The sequence below is a fragment of the Castanea sativa genome, chromosome 3, assembly GCF_040712315.1.
Source record: "Castanea sativa cultivar Marrone di Chiusa Pesio chromosome 3, ASM4071231v1".
NCBI lineage: Eukaryota > Viridiplantae > Streptophyta > Magnoliopsida > Fagales > Fagaceae > Castanea > Castanea sativa.
In genome coordinates, this window is record NC_134015.1 from 10,735,953 (window position 1) to 10,756,650 (window position 20,698).

The 20,698-nt window shown below is 32.8% G+C and overlaps 1 protein-coding gene across 1 annotated transcript in view; it reads right to left on the minus strand.

Moving 5' to 3' along the window:
- Positions 1 to 847: 847 nt before the first annotated feature.
- LOC142627673 (branched-chain-amino-acid aminotransferase-like protein 1) overlaps positions 848 to 20,698 on the minus strand; it is a 31,968-nt gene continuing 12,117 nt past the window's right edge. The window contains exons 11-31 of the mRNA XM_075801541.1: positions 18,500 to 18,509; positions 17,797 to 17,925; positions 16,843 to 16,941; positions 13,781 to 13,852; positions 13,467 to 13,559; positions 13,161 to 13,298; positions 12,071 to 12,129; positions 11,462 to 11,564; positions 11,073 to 11,261; positions 10,853 to 10,953; positions 10,023 to 10,077; positions 9,761 to 9,847; positions 8,956 to 9,007; positions 7,196 to 7,281; positions 5,914 to 5,967; positions 5,416 to 5,499; positions 5,223 to 5,294; positions 4,456 to 4,536; positions 3,679 to 3,714; positions 2,260 to 2,406; positions 848 to 1,259 (exon numbers count right to left, since the gene is read on the minus strand). Coding sequence (XP_075657656.1) covers positions 2,278 to 2,406; positions 3,679 to 3,714; positions 4,456 to 4,536; positions 5,223 to 5,294; positions 5,416 to 5,499; positions 5,914 to 5,967; positions 7,196 to 7,281; positions 8,956 to 9,007; positions 9,761 to 9,847; positions 10,023 to 10,077; positions 10,853 to 10,953; positions 11,073 to 11,261; positions 11,462 to 11,564; positions 12,071 to 12,129; positions 13,161 to 13,298; positions 13,467 to 13,559; positions 13,781 to 13,852; positions 16,843 to 16,941; positions 17,797 to 17,925; positions 18,500 to 18,509 — 1,729 coding nt within the window. The 3' untranslated portion in view covers positions 848 to 1,259; positions 2,260 to 2,277. The remainder of the gene's footprint in view (positions 1,260 to 2,259; positions 2,407 to 3,678; positions 3,715 to 4,455; positions 4,537 to 5,222; positions 5,295 to 5,415; positions 5,500 to 5,913; positions 5,968 to 7,195; positions 7,282 to 8,955; positions 9,008 to 9,760; positions 9,848 to 10,022; positions 10,078 to 10,852; positions 10,954 to 11,072; positions 11,262 to 11,461; positions 11,565 to 12,070; positions 12,130 to 13,160; positions 13,299 to 13,466; positions 13,560 to 13,780; positions 13,853 to 16,842; positions 16,942 to 17,796; positions 17,926 to 18,499; positions 18,510 to 20,698) is intronic.

Below are 20,698 nucleotides of genomic sequence, written 5' to 3' on the forward strand. Positions count from 1 at the left end.
GTAGACACCTCTCAAATATAAGGGGATACCTCACCTGTTTGACTCCAATGGAGAGCTATATCGGCTCAGTGCAGAGCTACATTGGCTCGGTCAAGGACTCTTGTTCTATGTATCCAAGTTTGACAAGTCTCAAGATGGCTTGGGATTTTAAGCCAGGCTGGAAGAATCAAGCACTATTTCGTAGCTGCAACTCATTCTCGGTTCCAGCAGTTGAGAAAGCATGCAAGTTAACAATGTGTTCTGCACCAACGAATTCAATGGCTTTCACTTCTTTTGCTTTAAGGATCTTGAGACTTATAAGTGTGAGGGTTCTGAAGCTTACGATAGGAATGCTAAGCAAGGGCTTAATAGTGTTTGGATTGAACCTCCTCAAGCATGAAGGTGCTTTTTTGCTCAGTTTGCTTGGTTGGTCTTAAAATGGACATGGGTAAGATTATCTAATTAACTGAACTTTGTCAATGTCTCCTATTATAATTGAAAAAAAAAAAAAAAACTTTCATTTGTACACTTAAGAACAGGTCCTGCATGCTATCTGTCCATTACATCATGTTCATGTTTGACTCTATAGCTTCCCTTGTAGTATGTAGGATTCAATTTTTTTAGAGTTAGTGGAAGTTTTATCTGTAATGTAATCAACCTGTTTTCATCCCACGTGTACTCTGAGAGCCCAAATTTCCCTCTTAGAATTTGGTAAGCCTGCGGGTGTATTTGGATACTACTTCCGAATACTTATTTTGTTGAAACTGAAAAATTATTGCTAAAAATACTGTAAATAAAAGTAAAATTTAGTTGAAATAGTACAATGGGGATCATGAATGGTGCCAAAAAGTATAATAGGACTCATGAATAGTAGCAAAAATAAGCTGAATAATGAAATAATTTTAATTTTTCATTTTAATCCAAACAAACACTAAGTAATTGAAACCTAGCCCAAATTACAACAATTAAAAATGCAGTTTAGCTTAAATAAATTTAATGTTGTTGCTGCATACTATTGCTATGCATTTGGTAATAGGCAGTACAAACAAACATGATATATACACAATGATACAAGAACTTTATTCATTGCGGACCAGATGCTAGGATCCCCAATTATTTGGTTGAAAGATTAATTATACAGCACCTGTTAATACCAAAATTCAAATTGATTGATACTCAAATCTTTGTTCACATCTCTGGTAGCAACTTACTGGCCGTTTTAACTTTAGGCCAGGAGTCCCACACTTCATTTTATATTCGCAAGCACAAACAAAGAGAATCTGGCACGACAGAAATTGCATTGCTTAGAATAATAAACATAATTAAAAATAACTGAATCACAAGTATAAATTTCAGACCAACTAATGCATGTTATTTCTTCCATCTTCTTGTTTTTCCTTGATGTTTGTATGTGTACACATTTTACTTGGTTCTTATAGACTTGTAAAATTGCACCCGAACCTGTTACTCACTCCATCCTAGCGAATAAAAATGGGTATGGGTAGGGAATCCATGAAAAACAGGTCAACCTGCATCCTGCCCACTAAAGAGATGGGATGGGTTGGGTTGACCCTTGGGTCACTCAGGTAGACTATTTCTTTTAATTTTTTTATTGACCCATTTTCATTATATACTAAGTTATATTAAATTTTCTATATTGTCAAATGTCGATGAAAATACTAAAATCATTACTTGTCAACTTAAAGTGTAATACATAAATATGAATATTTCTACCATCGCATTCACAACTAATATTGAGTAGTTTTTTGTAAATTTTCATACTAAATACTTATTTTCCTTCACCTAACATGTTATATTTTATTACTTATCTATCTATCTATATATATATATATTCTTAAAAATATAAACATTTAGGTATTTTTATATGCTATTTAACTTTATTAATGTTTTACATATAATAGGTGCATCTGAGGTTGAACTCAGGACAATGGTATCCAATTTTTCTTTTCTTTTATAAAAAAAATACATTCAAGTTTCTTATTTATTTATTGTTTAAAAAAAAAGTATGGATCATATCAAGTTGACCTAACCTATCAAATCAAAAATTGGATGAGGATAATAAGATTAGCAACCCGTTTTTGGTTGGTACCTGACCTGTTTGCCAAGTCTAGGTCCTTACATAGCAAATTTTCTAGAACCGAATTTTTATTTGCTACACTAAAGGGGGCTTTATTTGCATCATAGACAATTACACAGATCCCAAATGACAACTAGATAATAGATCAATTCAGACAAATATTGAAACAAGTGAAGACGCACCTGCTGGTAACATGGTAATCAAGTCCTATGATAAGTTGGTATGGGCACTCCTGACTCTTCGGTCAGTTTTTTGTAAGCATTTTGCACTCTTAGAGTGACAGGCCCAACTTGTCCAGTGCCAATTATGCGTCCATCTATCTTCACAACCTGGAAAAGGATTTTTTTTTTCATTTATGTATTACTTAACATGAAGAGGCAAGCATTATAACGTTGAAAGAAAACTGGCAGTAGAGCCCAACTTATGCATCTTTGATTTCAAGTTCTCTCACTGTTTTGCTTATTAAGTTTTACTATCTATAGGTTCTGCAGTATCACATCAAGTGACTCAAATGATCAAATTCTATAAAAGGCTGATTCCCATGGATATTAGGGTGTACATGGGTATAGGGTTTACCCACCACTCGACTCAATCCTGTGGGTGACAAAAACATCCAATTTCAACTGACAACTGTCAGGTTTCTGACCAGCCTTGACCTTCTGTTTGGTGGTTGGGCATCAAAAGGATTCTTGGTTGTTGCTTTGCCAAAAATCCCCTCTAACGCCCCCACAAGACCAAAGCAGAGTTGCACTGTTGGCCCAGCACAAATAATCCCTTGAAGTGGCATTTTTTTTTTTGGATAGATTATCTTGTTAGAAGTATGTGGTTAAATGATTAATTTTACCATATCCTAATAGCTTAAGCTTTTAAGACAATCGGTACTTTAACATGGTATCAGAGTAGGAGATCTTAAGTTCGATTCCTGTCTCCTCCACTCTACCCTCCATTTAAAATCTCACATATTGGGCCTCACCTATTATAAAGGAGTTTGAGCCCACACGTGAGAGGAAGTGTTAGATGTAGTTAAATGATTAAATTTACCGTATCTTTTTTTTTTTTTTTTTTATAGGAAATTTACCATATCTTAATAGCTTAAATTTTTTAGAAAATCGGTAATTTAACATATCCCATGAAGTGGCAAGTCTATCTTGGATAACTAAAATATAAAGCTTTACCATGATTTTCATTTCAATAAATAAATTTTCAAGGTTCAAGAATGAGAGTAAAAGATAAAATGAAATTATGTGAGCAACATTGGTGTAATTTGTTTTTAGAATGAAACTTATCTATCAAGTGAACAGAAATTCCCTTCATTAAAAATAGAAAAGAAAAAAAAGAACAGCAATTGGAACTGCTAGACCATCAATTAGACAGAAAACCTACTTAGTACACCAAAAGCCTGCACTAGACTCCATAATTTTAAAATAAACTATGGTTGGCATAGGGTTGGGTTCAAAATGACCTTATCCAATCCCATCACTAACAAATAGGTAGGAAATACACCCAAAAAAAAAAAAAAATCCCATCAGTTATTATGTGAGTGACCCATGAGCAGATCTTATTTGAGAACATTTCAATATTTCAGGAAAAAATGTACTTACCGGTGTGAGTTCTCCCATTGTCCCTGTCGTCCATACCTGCAAGGTATTGATCTTGCTTAAACTAAAAACATAAATTTGAACAAAAAATAAGGCAGGGATTTAAACTAGAAAGAAAGTTCATGAACAAGATATTAAATGGGTTTGAACCCATTCATAGTTGACCCTATATTCCGTCCATAAGAGCAAAAATTAAACTGAGTGTCTGGTGAGAATTAAGTCATATTTACCAATCAAATCATGGGACTTATTCCCATTCATTGCATGTGTGCATTATTACTTTGCATGCCAATACTAGGTAACCATTACAATTAAACGAGCAATTAATAGGAATGATATCACCATTCAGTTTAACAGAAAGGACTATCATAACTTAACACTAACAAAAGGAAAAACTTAACATGACATAAGTAAAAGAAAAATGATCTACATGATTAATCAAGATATGCTGTACATTTTAAGGAATATAATATTGATGCCAGTTCAATAATCTAGTGAAAATCGTCCAACAACAGTTAATGATGATCTACATAGAGATTTTTTCATGATGCTTCTGATACTAAAATGAACAATCAACAACACCACCAAGCCTTAGTCCCAAGATATACTAAAATTAACAGTCAAATAAAAATTAATAATTGATTTGTAAAATACCAAGACACTTTGTTATAACCTAAGTAAATGTTCCTATAAATTATTTTTAAATTACTAGAGTTCTTTGTCAAAAATTCTTAGGGTATTTCACAACAGAGATTCCAAAAAACAAATTAATATAAAAACCTCATCTGCAGTGTGGAATTCTGATAAGCTGATTCTTCGTTCCACTAGGACCAACTGTTCCTTTACCACAAGGTCCATGACCTGCAAAACCAGAAACAAATGGGTCATGTCATGCCAAAATATTACGATTTACCAATCATACATGTATTTCGGACAGCAGTTAAATTATAATTAGCTCATCTGTTTGGGAAAGAGGAATAAAGAAAAAAAAGTCAACACCTAGTCATGCAACCAAAGGTTAAGGCCAGCATGCAGTTCAACTGGAACCAGTTCAGAAACCTGTCAATGTCACTCTATGGAGTAACATTCTCCCAGAAACTTATCTTTTGTCCTCACATAGATGCTCACAATGTTTCTAATTATAGAAAAATTATAACACGTTGAATATATGTACAACTAAACAGTTGAAATCAGAGTCCAATAGCATAAAAAACTTCTGTTCTGCATGTAATGTACAAAGACTATACCCTAATTCAGGCTGACTTGGTTTTTATAGTGAATCATATTTACATCTTTTATTGCCCCCATCCATGTCAATATCATAATGGATAGCATTCACTAGTCACCCTCTAATTATACAGTTATAGATTATTTCCTTTTCCAGACAAGATTGAGATTAGCTTAGCTAAATTCATTTTGACCAATATACATTGATTTACTTTGCATAATACTCATTTCCTATTTGAGATTTTAAAGAAGGAAGAACAAATTTTCATGGTGCAAAATAAAAATTGTTAGAAAGGGAAAAGGAAGTATACACAACTTACAGTTGCTCGAGTTATGCCAGGAAGACAATAATCAGCATGAGGTGTCAGAATATGACCTTTCTTCACTAAGAACTGCATAATTAAATAGACAAGTCTTTTTCATTTTAAAAGAAATACATGCCATAGGAATGTAAGACTGCCTCATGTACATACAGATCCGAAATTAGAAACTGTAGAAAATGCATAAGCTTACAATATTTGTAGCATTTGTTTCTGATACATAACCATCCTTGTCAAGCATGATGGCATCATCAGCATTGGCATTATTACCCTCTATCTGCACCATACCAGATGACTAAAAATCAGTGTAAATAAAAATACAAAAGAAATACATCAATCAAAGTGACAAATACTACCATGGTACCCATCAAAAAACTATGGGTTTCCACCATGCTCTCATATACTGAGTGAGTTGTGCTGTAAACTCTCACAAAATTGAAATCTCCACCCTTTGGTTTATATTAGGAATACTAATAATCAAATCATACCACCCATAGCATTGATTAGATCATAAGGTAAACCCTGAAGGATTCCTTGTCCCCATACACTTTTATAAGTATGACGATGACCATTTGTACAATAGTTGAATATCATCATAGTTTCTGCTCTCTCTCTCTCTCTCTCTCTCTCTCTCTCTCTCTCTATATATATATATATATATATATATATAATGTTGAGAATAGGACAATACCTTTGCAAGTATGTTGTTGAGGAGGTTATTGTGGTGAATCTTTGAATCCAAATTCTGTTGATAACACCAAAAATCCAGAGTTGGTAGGATGAATACAAAAGTGCATCAATCAAATAAAACCCTTTAGGGACCACCATTGAGAATAACGAATAATAAATATTAGCATAAGATAACCAAATTGCTAAGCATAAATCAATACTTCAATGTCAGCAGTAAATAATTTTCCTAAGATAGGGTGTCTTCTTAAGGAGAGAGGTTTGGTGCCATAATTTTCTGAGATTTGACGAGGAATATTTTCGAGGAACCATCTTGGTTGAACTTTGGGATGATAAGACACAGGAAATATATTTTTCATCTTCTACACTTAAGCGGAAGCTGGAAGCTTGGGTTCCCATTGAAAAAGTATATGGAGCCCAAAGTATGCTAGAAAGGTTACATTCTTTGTTTGGTCAGCTGCATTGGGGAAGTTTTTGACAGTGGAGAACTGTCGTGGGACAGAAATTATTGTAGTAGATCAGTGTTGCATTCGTAAGGCACATGTAGAAACAGTGGGCCATTTTCTATTCACTATTTGGTGGCTAGAGAATTTTGGAAATTAGACTTGGGCTGGAATAAATGGGTAATTCCTGACAGTAATGGATCTGCTTGCTAGTTGGCAAAGGAAGTATGATCTGGCTTCATGCTATCAAATTTGGAAGGCTATTCCATTATGTCTTATGTGGATTCTTTGGAGAGAAAGGAATAATAACCAAACATTTGAAGGAGTAGAGATCTAGGTAATTTCACAAAAGGCTTTACTCCTAAGAACTTTGTATGTTTTGAATTAAAATATCATCCCGCATAGAGTCCTCTTCCTTTATAGAATTCGTTGATCTTTTAAACTTCAGCTTGCAATTTTTTAAGAGTTGTTAGTATACTTCCTGTGTACTAAAATACTTTTCTTGTCATAATAATGGTTAAATGATTAAATTCATTTCCTAACAGCTTAAATTTTGGGAGAAGTAATTTATCATGGCATCATAGCGAGTGATCCAACATTCAAACCATGACTTCACTCTACCTCCCAATTAAAATATTAAAAATTCTCATATGTTGGACCCCATTTATTAAAGGGAAGTTTGGTTCCATGTGTTAGAATAATGGTTAAATGATTTTAATTCACCATTTCCTAACAACTTTAATTTTTGGGATAAGTGGTAATTAATTACTTCTCAAATAATAAAACTACCTTTACTTATCAAATAAATAAAAATATAATTACCTATCAAAAAAAGAATCTTACATTTGGTGAATTACGACGTGTGGTAGCAGTCACCAGAGTTATGCCATGTGTATTATCATAGACAGGGGGCTTCCATTCAGGTAGCACTGCAACAATAAGTACAGCATAAGAAAGCACAGTATTGTAACAGCAAATGCTATTGTTAAAAAATGATCATTGTACAATAATTAACAAATGAGAAGGGGAAAAATCCTAATATCTAATGAAAACAGTGATTTATGATGGCTAGTTCCATGCTTGCAAACCACATTCACGACACTTCCAAAGCCCAATGCCAGCTCCAATTGCAGATTGAGAATGTTAAACAGATGCAATTCAGGACAATATACTAATTCATACTTGCAGAGATCCTAAATAGCACCAAGGAAGTTCACAGAGAAGCTCATTATAAGAATTTAGTTTCCAAACCTTGATTAAGAATTGTCTCTAATGCCCAAGGCTAAAAAGGCATGTTCAAAACTCAAAATTTCAGAGAAACCTGGGTGGGTCTCCATATCTCCTCAGTATTTAAAGCAGTTATCAGAGCAGTCAACAAGCTTGTCACTTGCAATCAAATCATTGTTTAAGAAATCTATTTCATATTTTTCAAATTTTAATGGTTTCAAATTTTAATGGATCCTCCCCAAAGTTTACATATCTGCACGAGAAAGTAAGACAGGTAAGGGGAGAAGGGCATGGTCCTAAGATTGTCAGTCAACCTATATAGTAGAAGTTCAGAATATTACTATCAGGGGAGAGACACCCAAGAAGGCCACCAACAGCCAATTTATATACATGTTAGGACACCTCTCCAACCCCAAACCTTCATCTGATGGGTTTAGATCCAACTATGTACATCAACTACCCTACCCACTTTCTTTACTATTTCTCAAAAGTGGAACCCAACAAACGTACACCCACAACACTTACCAACTACAGAAACATATACATTCCATAAAAAATAAAAATAAAAAAGTGTCAAATGAAATAAATTTTTAATCAGATCTCAGTTAGAATCCTAGAAGATAACCAGAACTTCCATGTTCTTGAGGCAGGTCTGAAATTTTCAGGATACTGCCTACTCAAAAAACAATTTGGGCGGTTAGCTTCCCTTGTCTACTTCAGAAAAAACCTAGTTAGTGGTTCAAAACACTTCATAGAATTTTATTGAAAATAAAGACTACTTTATATTCAAGATGATGAACACAAAACATCTTCAAAAATTACCAGAGCATCAAGTTGAAATTCTAAGAGAGTATTACACCAAAATGGAAATACAATGTGTGAGACCCTAAGCCTGAGACCAGTCAAATAATTATTGAATCAACAAGGATTTCAAATGATCAAGAGATCTCTCAAAATCCTCAAACATAGAACTATTCCCCTTCCACACTATCCACATCAAGCAAGCTAGCATCAAATTCCATATAACCGAGGATTGTTTCCTAAACCAATTCCTCCAACCAAATAATAGCATTGCAACTGACAATGGCATCACCCACTAAACCCCAAACATCCTAAACACTTTACTCCATTAAGCATGGGCAACATCATAATGATGTAAGAGATGATTCACTGTTTCTCCACTACAACGACACATACAACACCAACTTACTAAACACTTCAACAAATTTTGGTTTCTCACAAAAGCAGCCTCAAGCAATTCAAAATGATACAGGGTTGTGTACATATGATCCAAAAATGCAAATTTTATAGAGGAAAATCAGAACTGACGTAGCAGTATTTGTTGTAGTTGCAGAGAAGCATGAATTCACTCTTACCAATCAAGGTGCATCCATAAAGATTGAATGCTGGACTCATGCCTGAAGTAACCTGAATAAGACAAGAATATTGCGAATCAGTAAAAAATACATGGTGCTGAAAGTCAAATAAATACGAAATTAATTGTTTTATAAGTTAGGTTTGCTGTAATAGAACCATGAAGTGAAGAAATTATTACAATGTCCTATGAGCATGCATTTATAAGCAATACCCAAAAATAAAGAAGATACTTAAATCTTCTTGACTTCAAGGTCTTAAATACCATCACCACCCTGCTTCAATATTATCATTTTTTTTTTGATAAGTAACGAAAAATTATCACCATGATTCTTTCAATATGAACAAATTATCACTAGCAACAGAAAAGTGTTCACTAAATAGCTTATATATTTGATATTGACAAATATCCACATCAGCAAATTTAATGGAGCCTCTAGGAAATGTCATCCATGTGAAGGTTTCAAAACAGGTGCGCATTAGTTTAGGGATATGGTTCCTTCTACTATTGCTGTCTTCCAGCCTGTACCTTTAAACGTTGGCTAGTGCCATTGAATTTTGAATTTTATGATTAATAAAAGGTAACTCCATAATAAGAATGAATGTGGAATTTAAAGAATTCTAAATACACCAACACATGGAGAAAACAACAGTTCTTGTGACACAATGTTTCACTACTTGTGTAACAACTGTTAAAGTGGCATGTTGTGATTCTGATTCATAATAAAAGTGGTGCCATTATGGACTCATGTGAAAGTGATAGTAGTGAAAAAAGTTGTCCCTAGCATTTCTCAAGAGAGAATAAACCTTCTTGCCACGTGTCAGAGATAGTCGGATGTGTGCATTATCAAACATTCCATTCCTAATGAGAGTAGTGAAGATGGCTTCTTTGACCTGCAATAATTACCAGGATGAGTGAAGCAACTTTGTGGAAGCTACATGCAAAAGAGAAGTGAGCAAATATCTTTTGCACAAGACCCAATAAAATAAATTGTACATGACAGAAGGAAGCAGTAAAGGCATTAAACAGATTATCATAATAGAATAATAATCATCCCCACACTCTCACCTCTTCCCGAGTTGGAACATTGATGAAAGCCAAAGCCTTTGCTGAGTCAAACAACCTAATGAAAAGAAAAGAAAAGAAAAAACACACCACACATAAAAGATTACACTAGGCATTGCTGGTGAAGGAGCCCAGGACTCAAGATGGAAAATTACCTATTCATACAAGTTCAAAGAAAAATAATCATAATGAGGATGATGAAGATACAAATGTATATGATTATTGCTTTTGGAAAAGGAATTCATAGAACCTATAGTTCCATTACATTTTTACATGAGAGTAAAAGGAAGTTATCTTCCAACTAATGCAGCCAGTAGAGAAACATCTGTGGAGTATGCCCGAGAGAGAGAGAGAGAGAGAGCAAATTGGAAAAAAAGAAAAGATTCAAGATGCATAATTCTAACGAATTCTACATGGCACAAGCTGCTCATGCTCCCAAATTCTTTTCCAACAGAAATATAAATTTAAGAGAAGGCAAGCAAGTGATTGAAACACAAATCACTTCATCCATAATAACTTTTCCATCTAAAATCCTGCTTAAATGAATTATGAACTTCAATTCATTTGTCAAATTGACTTAAAACAAAAGCATCATTAACATATTTTTTTAGACATTGAGACACTAACTAATTTGCCCATAATTGATTCAAACTTTTCAAATTAATATCCTGAATACAGCATTCATGAACTTCAGTTTATTTGCTGAATTGGCTAAAACAAAACATCATTGTTATTATACTAGATCAGTCTGAACCATATATGAAGTACATCCTAATAATGCATCACCACTATGCATCACCTTTAGTCAAACTTCTCTCTTTTCTTTCACTAACCTGTCTAAATGCTCATCAAGCTTAAATATCTTCCCACTGTAAACTCGAAGACCCTCCCAAACAGAATCACCGCCTTGGACAACAGAGTCAAACACAGAAACCTAATTCAGATCACAGAGTAAGAATGAGAAGCCTAGAAAATCTTTGCACTCATAAACATAAATTAAAATTTCAATACACTTAGTAGCAGATCTTAACATGTCCACCAGTATATGGGTACCTTTGCACTCTCACGGGGTAAAATCTCATCACCAACCCATGCCAGCAGCTTCTCATTTGCAGGAACTGGAAGATCAGGAGGAGGTAAGGAGGACTTTATAAGGGATGAAGTCTGCTTCACATGGCGCCTAAGCGAGTTGTACAAAGGTAGACTTTGCTCCAGCAATTCATAGAGAGAAAAAGGAAATGGCTGAAAAAATATTTTTAGTTAGTGCATAAGCTCAATAATATCAGACGGCAAAGCTTTAAATATCTATCAGCTTGAATATTATTTTAATGCTTTCGTTGCTTTTATCTATCTCAATCTATAAAAAATTTATAACAAATTCATCGAAAATCTCATTTATTTGTAAATTTATGTAGCAGTAACAGAGGCAACAAACCACATACCACAGGATGCTTTTTTGATTGTTGAAATCCTGTCGATTTATGTACACTCTGATACCACCATGGGGCCCAAATGCCATCTACTGGTTTTGGACCAGCTTCCCATCTGAAAATAATTGAATTGTAACTCATCATGCGCACATTCAAAACTCATTATTTGAGGAAAAGAAAGAGTTAACAATGTCAATGTGTATGCAACATAACCATAACTTGCTAGATGCGTTAAACAAAAAGTTTGAGGGACTAATAAAATAGAGTTCCAAAGGAACCCAATATTATAAGAAACAATTAATGTAAATGTTAATTATGAAAAGAATAGTACTTGAGGAATATGAACAAGAGGAAGGCCAAAAAGAAAGTTGCTTAAGATAGGAACTTAAGACTAAATTAAATATATGTCCATGAGTGCTTTTACTTATCAAAAAAAATATATATGTCCATGAGTGTAGTTCAATGGCGAAAAGAAAAGGAAAAAAAGAAGAAGAGGGTTTGAGTGCTTTAATGAGTTTAACTTACAACTTTTATGAAGTTCATCTAGCTTTAATCACAAAGAACAATTAAAGTAGACTGTGTAAAACTATTTAACTCTCAAAGGGAATAGATTTTGCATACTTGAGCATAGCATCTTGAAAGGGAATTTCCAAGTCATCACAAAGACCACGCAAAGTAGCCTGAACATAAATAACATTCTACATGAAATATATATAGGAATATATTGATCTGAAAGATTAACTAAGGTCTCTACAAATAAATGAACAGCAAGTACAGTACAATGGCAAAAATGTGCATATGGAATGATTTAATACAAATATGAATTGTGTGTGTGTGTGTTTGTGGGGGGGGGGGGGGGGAAGAGAGAAGGGGGGATGTGGGGCAAAAGCCATAAAGTTAACTTATTTTTAACATCACATGAAAAAATGCCAAATATGATTAGTCTAAACTCATAGAAGACGTAAGGCCATGCTTTAGCAAGAAACCCATGTTGATTTTCAAGTCTTAAATATGATCTAGATTGTTCATTCACATATAGCCAACTCCGCCTTTTCATATATCAGATGGAAGAAGCTCACATATTGAAAACAAAACCATATAATATTCATAAAAGTTAAAAATTCTTTCCATAGAAATCCTCCACTATAAATTCCCAGAGAACTTATAAAAATATCATGTTCTTGCCTTTCACATACAATGCATTTAACAGCTCATAAAATATGAAGTAAAAATTTATAAATGTAATATTTTCAGGTAAGTCACAATTATTCTTTGATGCTGACTAGATTCCATGCCGTTATTATTGTTGCATAGACGGCCAATGAGTAAGACAAGTAATTCTTACTTAGAAAGTACTCTTTATGTTATCAAAGAGTCGAGGCCTTTCTTGAAAGAATGAATTGTCAAAGGACTTCAATTCTGTAGCATATAGACAACATGCAAGTCCTTCATGCAAAAATAAGAATAAGGTTTCTTTATTTGAAGCCAAATTAAATAATACCGAAGCTTGATAATCCACCTGGATTTTCTTGTTTAAGCATGATTTCTATTAAATATGAATAAGCTTAACATTCTCCATAGGACCATTCCCATAAAAGCTTAGAATAGCACTCACAGAATTCCAGAATGAGTAAAATCCACAAGTGATGTGCAATTATGTTTAAACTTGATGCAGAGAAATTGCTTCATGATAGTCATATAGCTATATTACCTCAGGATCACGCTTAAGATCTGCTGCATCAATGACTGGTGGGGCCCTTCCCAACTCACGGAGCTCATTGTATATGGAGACTAGGTCTGCCAAACCTAACTCAAGAAAGGTTGGAGGCACAACCTTGTCAAACGATGGCTGAAAACACATACCAGATAGAACATACAGTATATCTATCAGTGGCAGGAGGAATAAGCAATCAGAATGAGCAAGGCCATAAATTATATGATGAAAGGAACTATTTGCTTATATCATTTGCAGATTGTGAGGCAAATGACAAATAAATAAATTACACAAGCAACTTACCAAAATATCAATGGGATTTCGAATCAATATAAAGTGCTTTCCTTTCTTCATTAAATCATTCGGCAAACCATAGAGCCGTTCTTTTGCAATATGCTGTAAACAGTGAAAGTGTTGACTGTAGATCATTTTATAAAAATCATGAATTTGATATTGAACTATTCTAGTTATGGAAGCATCATAAAATTTTGCTAATTTTTGTTGACATCTTTTTTGTTGAATTTTCAGTTTCTTTATTTTTATTTTTATTATAACATTTCTCTATTTTCATTATTTGTATTCTTGGGGGGAAAAAAATGGAAAAGCTTGTTGTTTACCTTACAAAACCGGTACTTCTTTCTTCCTGGGCCAAAAATGACCTCTTTAACGATCTTATTTCCATCAGATTCCTACTCCAATCAAACAACATTAATTTAACTTGAATGTAAGAGAAGAGAGAACACAATATATAATGAAAAATAAATGACAATGTCTAAATTTCAACTGACAACTGTCAGGTTTCTGACCAGCCTTGACCTTCTGTTTGGTGGTTGGGCATCAAAAGGATTCTTGGTTGTTGCTTTGCCAAAAATCCCCTCTAACGCCCCCACAGGGCCAAAGCAGAGTTGCACTGTTGGCCCAGCACAAATAATCCCTTGAAGTGGCATTTTTTTTTTTTTTTTTGGGATAGATTATCTTGTTAGAAGTATGTGGTTAAATGATTAATTTTACCCTATCCTAATAGCTTAAGCTTTTAAGATAATCGGTATTTTAATATGGTATCAGAGTAGGAGATCTTGAGTTCGATTCCTGTCTCCTCCACTCTACCTTCCATTTAAAATCTCACATATTGGGCCTCACCTATTATAAGGGAGTTTGAGCCCACAATATATAATGAGAATAAATGACAATGTCTAAATTTAATTGAGGACATTCTAAATGTAAAGATATTAAGATGCAACACACCAATAGATAAGCAAATGAAGGAAGAGCTTTCATAAATCATTATAACCCAAATAAAGAAAATAAGTTAAATAACATGATCCAACCTAAAGTAGAATGATAGAGATCAGGAAAACTCCTGTCTGAACATCAACTTGTCCCATATTTGACTTTTTAACTAAAAGGATTTAACGTTGAGAAATAACACTTAGTTTGACATACTTTAGTTTTTTTTTGAGAAGGACATACTTCAGTTTAGTGATAGAATAAGGCTTCTTAGATAGATTAGTATTTTTTTTGGAAGAAGAAGATAAATTAGTATTGTTATTTATTTGTATTTGAATTAATTCCTATGTTTTAGGATAAGTGTGTTACGTCCACAACATTTTCACAACAAATCATATATGGCAAGTAGTTATTGGTTCTAATTTAAATCCATAACTTAAAATTTTAGAATAATTTTAGAATGGAAATTAATGAAAATAATAATTTTAGAATATTCTTCCCTTCTCTTGTTTGGAAGTTTTAATGGAAGGAATGAAAAGTTCATTTCCTTGTTTGGGAGTTTAAGTGAGAGAGAATGGAACGGATAAAAGGGAACACTAATTCCCCTCAATTCTCTTAAAACCTCAAATTTTCATTCCCCCCGAAATTGGGAAGAAATGAAATTAGATGTAATGAATTTTTTACTAAAACTCTCAAAATACCCCTATATATTCAACCCTTTATTTTAAAATAATGGTCTAATAGTAATATTGTCATAAAATGATTTCATTCCATTCCCTCTATGCTACTCTCAAACAAGATCACTTACATTTCATTTATTTTCATTCCTTTATTTTAAAACATCCAATCAAGGTTCCTTAATTCCATTTCATTCCATTTTTTTCCATTCCTTTCCCTTGCTTAAATACATTCCATTTCATTTATTTCCTTTCCATTCCCTTATGATCATTCTATTCCATTCTATTTCATTCCCTAGACATAGCATTCTGAAAATGTTGTGGACATAACATTTCTTTTTAGGATAGGATTGTTCCTATGTTTTAGGATTTGTTGATAACTTTATCTCATCATTTTTCTGTTCATTAAATACTTTAATAAGAATTAAGAAGAAAATTAACCCAAAAATTATATTCTCTTTCTCAAGTTTAGGAGGCTAGTCATCTCGAATCAAATAAATTCTTTTTCTTTTTTTTTTTCAAATCATAACATTTGGTATTAGAACATTTCAATCCACATTTCCATCAAAAAAGGCCAAAACATAATTTACAAAAAAATCTGTCAAACCCACCATGCACTGTATTTCCACTTGGTCTTCTCCACATCAAACCAACCTTTTTTTCTCCCAACCTGACCCATTACTCCCAAAACGTCACCCAGCCCATTTGCTAAAAAACCACAACAATCCCCACAACCGTTCCAAAAAAAAAAAATCTCTGTAAAAATCAGTTTTTGCATCAAGCTCAAAGTTCATCATGTCTAACCCATATCAAAGTTTTGATCTCAAGGAACAACAAACAATTTCAGAGCATGTCAACAGAATGTTAGAGATTCTCAAGGACATGTCCAAAAGCATAGCAAGGATGCAAGATTCGAAGGATCAAATAATAGAGTTCTTAGATAAACAATCCAATGTAATTTTGGAAATCAAAGAACAATCAAAAGTTCAAGGATCCCATAAAATTTTGGAGAATCAAGGTGATGTACTCCAAGCATCACCAATAATTCTAGAGAGTAATATGTTGGAGGATGCCCCTGCTATAAGCATTTGAAGATCAAAGGATTAATGAAGTGGAAAAGATAGATAAAAGGGATCTTCTAGTGATTTCGAATAAGCCTAGTCTAATTTCACACATTGAATTTGTCATTTCGGATGAGTTCAAAGATATGAAAATCAAGGCTTTTCCGTTCACAAAAATGGTTAAAGAATTGGTGCAAGTATCCATGGTTCGAATTCTTACCCTTCAACTCTTTAAAATTCAAGATTGAGTTTTCTCCAATTGGGGGAGAAGGATATGGTGTGAGCAAGCATCTATTTCCATGTTTCAGAATCTTAAGGACAAGATTCATCTTGAAGGAGAAGGGAATTTTATAACCCAGGGTATAATATTTGAATTTAGTTTAGTAATAGAATAAGGCTTCCTAAATACTAGATTAGTATTGTTATTTATTTGTATTCAAATTAATTCCTATGTTTTAGGATAGTATTGGTTCCTATGTTTTGGGATAGGATTGGTTCCTATGTTTTAAGATTTGTTGATGAGTTTATGTATGTTGAATGCATTAATAAGAATTAAGCAGAAAATTAACCCAAAAAGTCTATTCTCTCTCTCAAATTTGGGAGGCTACCTCGAATCGACTAAATTATCTTTTATTTTTTTTGGGTCATAACAAATTATTTGATGCACATGGACCACTCAGCCCAGGACAAATGTGTAGTGTTTCATTAACATACCATTTTGGAGAGTAGTTCTTCCTTGTACGGCCTATCAATGCCTGTAGTCCGTAGGAAAAATGGATATAATGGTTCATCAAGCACTTCCATGTCATCCCTCTTCAACAAAGCACATAACAAAACCATTAAAAAAAAAATACATTAATAAAGAAGAAAACATGTTCTAATTTTTCAGCAAGCAAGAAACAGAATTACAAAATGTCAGCTATCCATCAGGGCCTAAATGACATTAGGATAAAATGCGCTCACAAAGCCCTCTCATAGTAACTACCATTACTAACCAGTCCTATTCATTCATGTATAATATTCTTCATCAAGATGAATAATCAGAAACGAAGAAGAGAGAATGCAACATCAATAGCACAACAAAGATTTTTTTTTTTTTTAAATTGTTCAGCTATGGGTTAAAATCAATATGTATTCTTCTTCTTATTTTTTATGGTGAAAATCAATATGTATTCTAAATCACTTCAATATTGACAATAAAAAGTTCATAACTCAATTCAAATTACCTCAAATTCTTAAAACATCAATTTCATGCCAGTCAACTTACAAATATTGCTTATCACAAATGTCAATTTTGCATTGAAAGAAAATGGATTTTTGATTTCTTTAATCAGTGAGATATTTTAACTATACTGAACCCAGATGTCAAAAACAAAGATTTTGTACTAAAAACCCACCTTTTGTTTCACTATGTTACACTAAAAAAACACGATCAAATTCAAAACAAAGTCAAACCCAATTGTCTAGTGCACAAGGGAACCCAACACCCAAAAAAAAAGTTGGGCAGTTGAGAGAAGGCCTAAACGAAACCCCATTAAAGAAAACCCAGCTTCCAACTCAACAACAACAAAAAAAAAAACACTGCATTGACTTCCTTTCTAAGCAACCAAGCAGAGAGTGAATCTGAAAGAATAACACAAATGTGAGTGAAAAGCAAAACAAACCAACCTGGGCAAAAGAGTACATGAGGCAGGTACTGAGTGATCTTGGAGCAGACCATGAGTGAATCACCTCCACCTCCTCCATCTCTTCCTTTTGCTCTGACATTTTCTTCTTGATGATGATGATGGTATTTCTCTGTGTTTATGTGTTGCAAACAACTTTGAACTCTGTGAGTGAAATAATAATATAAAAAAAATATGGTTTCAGTTATAAAAAATATGGCTTTTTGTGCTATATGCAATGAACCTCTTCTCAAAGTAAACACAAGAGAGTTTATTGCTCGTGGGGCTTTTGCAACCTTTGGATTCTTATGCAAAAAAATTTGTGTTTTTAAGAATGTAATGCCAGCAGGAATCTCGGTTTCTGTCTCCGGTTAATTTTCGTCTAATAACATGATGACATGCTGTCACATTGCAGAGTTGCAAAATAATATAAAAAGCTTTGTCAGAATCATGTCCTGTTCGGCTATTCCCATGTGGCAAAATGTTACTGGTTTTCACAAGCATTACATCACCTTTTTATCCATCAACCACACTTGCCACCTAAGTTTTTGAAAATTGTTAAAAATGTAGTTTTTTTTTTTCCCTAGGTAATTATTAAATGGCCAGGTAACTATTAGTTAAGAGTGTTTAGACCAGGTCTCAATGTCATGTATTTAGACATAACTATTAGTAGGTTATCACAAAAAAAAGACATAACTATTAGTAACAGTTTTTAGACTAGGACCCATGTATTTAGACATATTGGTCATGTCTAAATACATTACACAACACAAGATTGAAGTGCACTTATTCCCTTCAAAGATAATCAAGCTCTCAATTTAAGCCTAGTTTTGTATGATTAGAATAATGTCTGCACAAGTTATAAATAGATCTAGAAAGTGAGTGAATGACTCTTTAATTTTCTATAATAAAAATTGTGTATAAATATCTAATTCAATATCTGCTCCAATACATTTCAAGTTTTCAACCTATTGATCACTACACTTACAAAAAATAAAAGAGTCTCTCTCTTTATAAATGAGAGATTATACATTTGACTAACAAGTTATCTTCCATATTAACTCTCCATCTTTATATTTAAGTCACCAATATTTATTCATTTTAATTGTTTAATACAAAAATGCTACCACATTTTCCTAATAGGAAAAAATTATAGATAATGAATTTTATTTTATTTTTTTGATAATTGAGAAACAAGGTGATTTTCATTTTTTGTAATAAAAATTGTGCATAAACATCTAATTCAACTCCAATACATTTCAAGTTTTCAACCCATTGATCACTACACTTATAAATAATAAAAGAGTCTCTCTCATTATTAATGAGAGATTATACATTTAACTAACTATTTATCTTTCATATTAACTCTCCATCTTTATATTTAAGTCACCAATATTTATTCAGTTAAATTGTTTAATACAAAAATGCTACCACATTTTCTTAATAGGAAAAAATTATACATAATGAATTTTATTTTATTTTTTGATAATTGAGAAACAAGGTGATTTGACTTTGATAATGGAGAAACAAGATGATTTGACTTTGAATCGCCAAACATTTATGTTGAGAAGTGCCACTCTTGGACATAGAGATGGCCACTCTTTAAAAAAATATGAGAAATATTACTCCTTAATAAAAGAATTCTAATAAGAGATCTTTAGTAAATTCTCTAATGGTTAAATAAGAGATTTAGGGTTTAATTCACACCCACACCAAAAATCGATTGGTATCTTGATCTAATGATAAAGTGCTATCATTAGGAGCGAACTCCATAAGTTAAAACTCTCTTTTAAAAAAAAAATCTAATAGCTACTCCTATTCCTTGATAATTTTTTTTTTAAATTCATAAATAGATAATACTCATTAAACAGATACCACATGTAGAATTTATTTTTTTAAATGATATTTTTTTTATTCTCGGTTATAAAAATATATAATTTAAAATTTTCATCTTTGAAAATAAGTTTTAGAAAGAGTTTTCTGAATATATAATCAAACAAAGCATACGATTCAACTTTGATTTTAAATTTTAAATAATTTTCCGAAAATATTTTAATTTTAACCAAAACTTCAAGTATTGCTAGCCTTGGTCAGCATGTATAATTTTTTTAATTCGGGGTTTTATAAAGTATAGAAATTTTTTTTTTTTTCCTATCTATATAACTGGCTAAGTTATTCTTACATGAACAATTTTCTAGACATGAAAAGTGATCAGTTCCAAAGACTATTTCAAGTTCAACTTACTTGCCAGCTTTCGGCAACTTTCTCAATTAAAATAATTAAAGGTTAGCTTATTTTTTTAGTCCCATTTCTGTTTTCCTCATAGCAAATGTCCATTAAAGTCTATTTTCCTCCATAGACTATTTTGCTATTTTGCATTAAAAAAGTCACTAACCAGTAATGATTAAAACATCAAATTGTAGGTATAGCTGTAGCATCCTTCCCCACCAGCCTTGATGTGTATTGGCAAACACAGCAATCTTTTCTAATATGGAAATATCTGCTTGTAATCCACTCTTTTCTACTTTCCATTGATAAGATTTGAATATAGGGGTGATGCTATTTGCAAACCTTGTGTTGATTACTTTTGTTAATTCTTTTTTTGTCAAATCAACAGTGAATATCAACCCTGTTCACAAACTTTTACAAAGCATTAGTGCAAAAAGCATTTTCCTTTATGACAAATATCATACTCATCCAGTCCATCCAAAAAAATACCATACCCATCCCATGTCATTAAACACATCTACCAAGGCTGAGTGTCTTGTCTTTGTGTGATGGAACAGTCTAATGAACAAGACAAGATCTCCTGCTCTTATTAGGACACTTGTTATATTAGTTTGGGCACACATGTAAATCGCCTTTGGAGAATAATAAACAATATAATGATTATATCACATTATTAT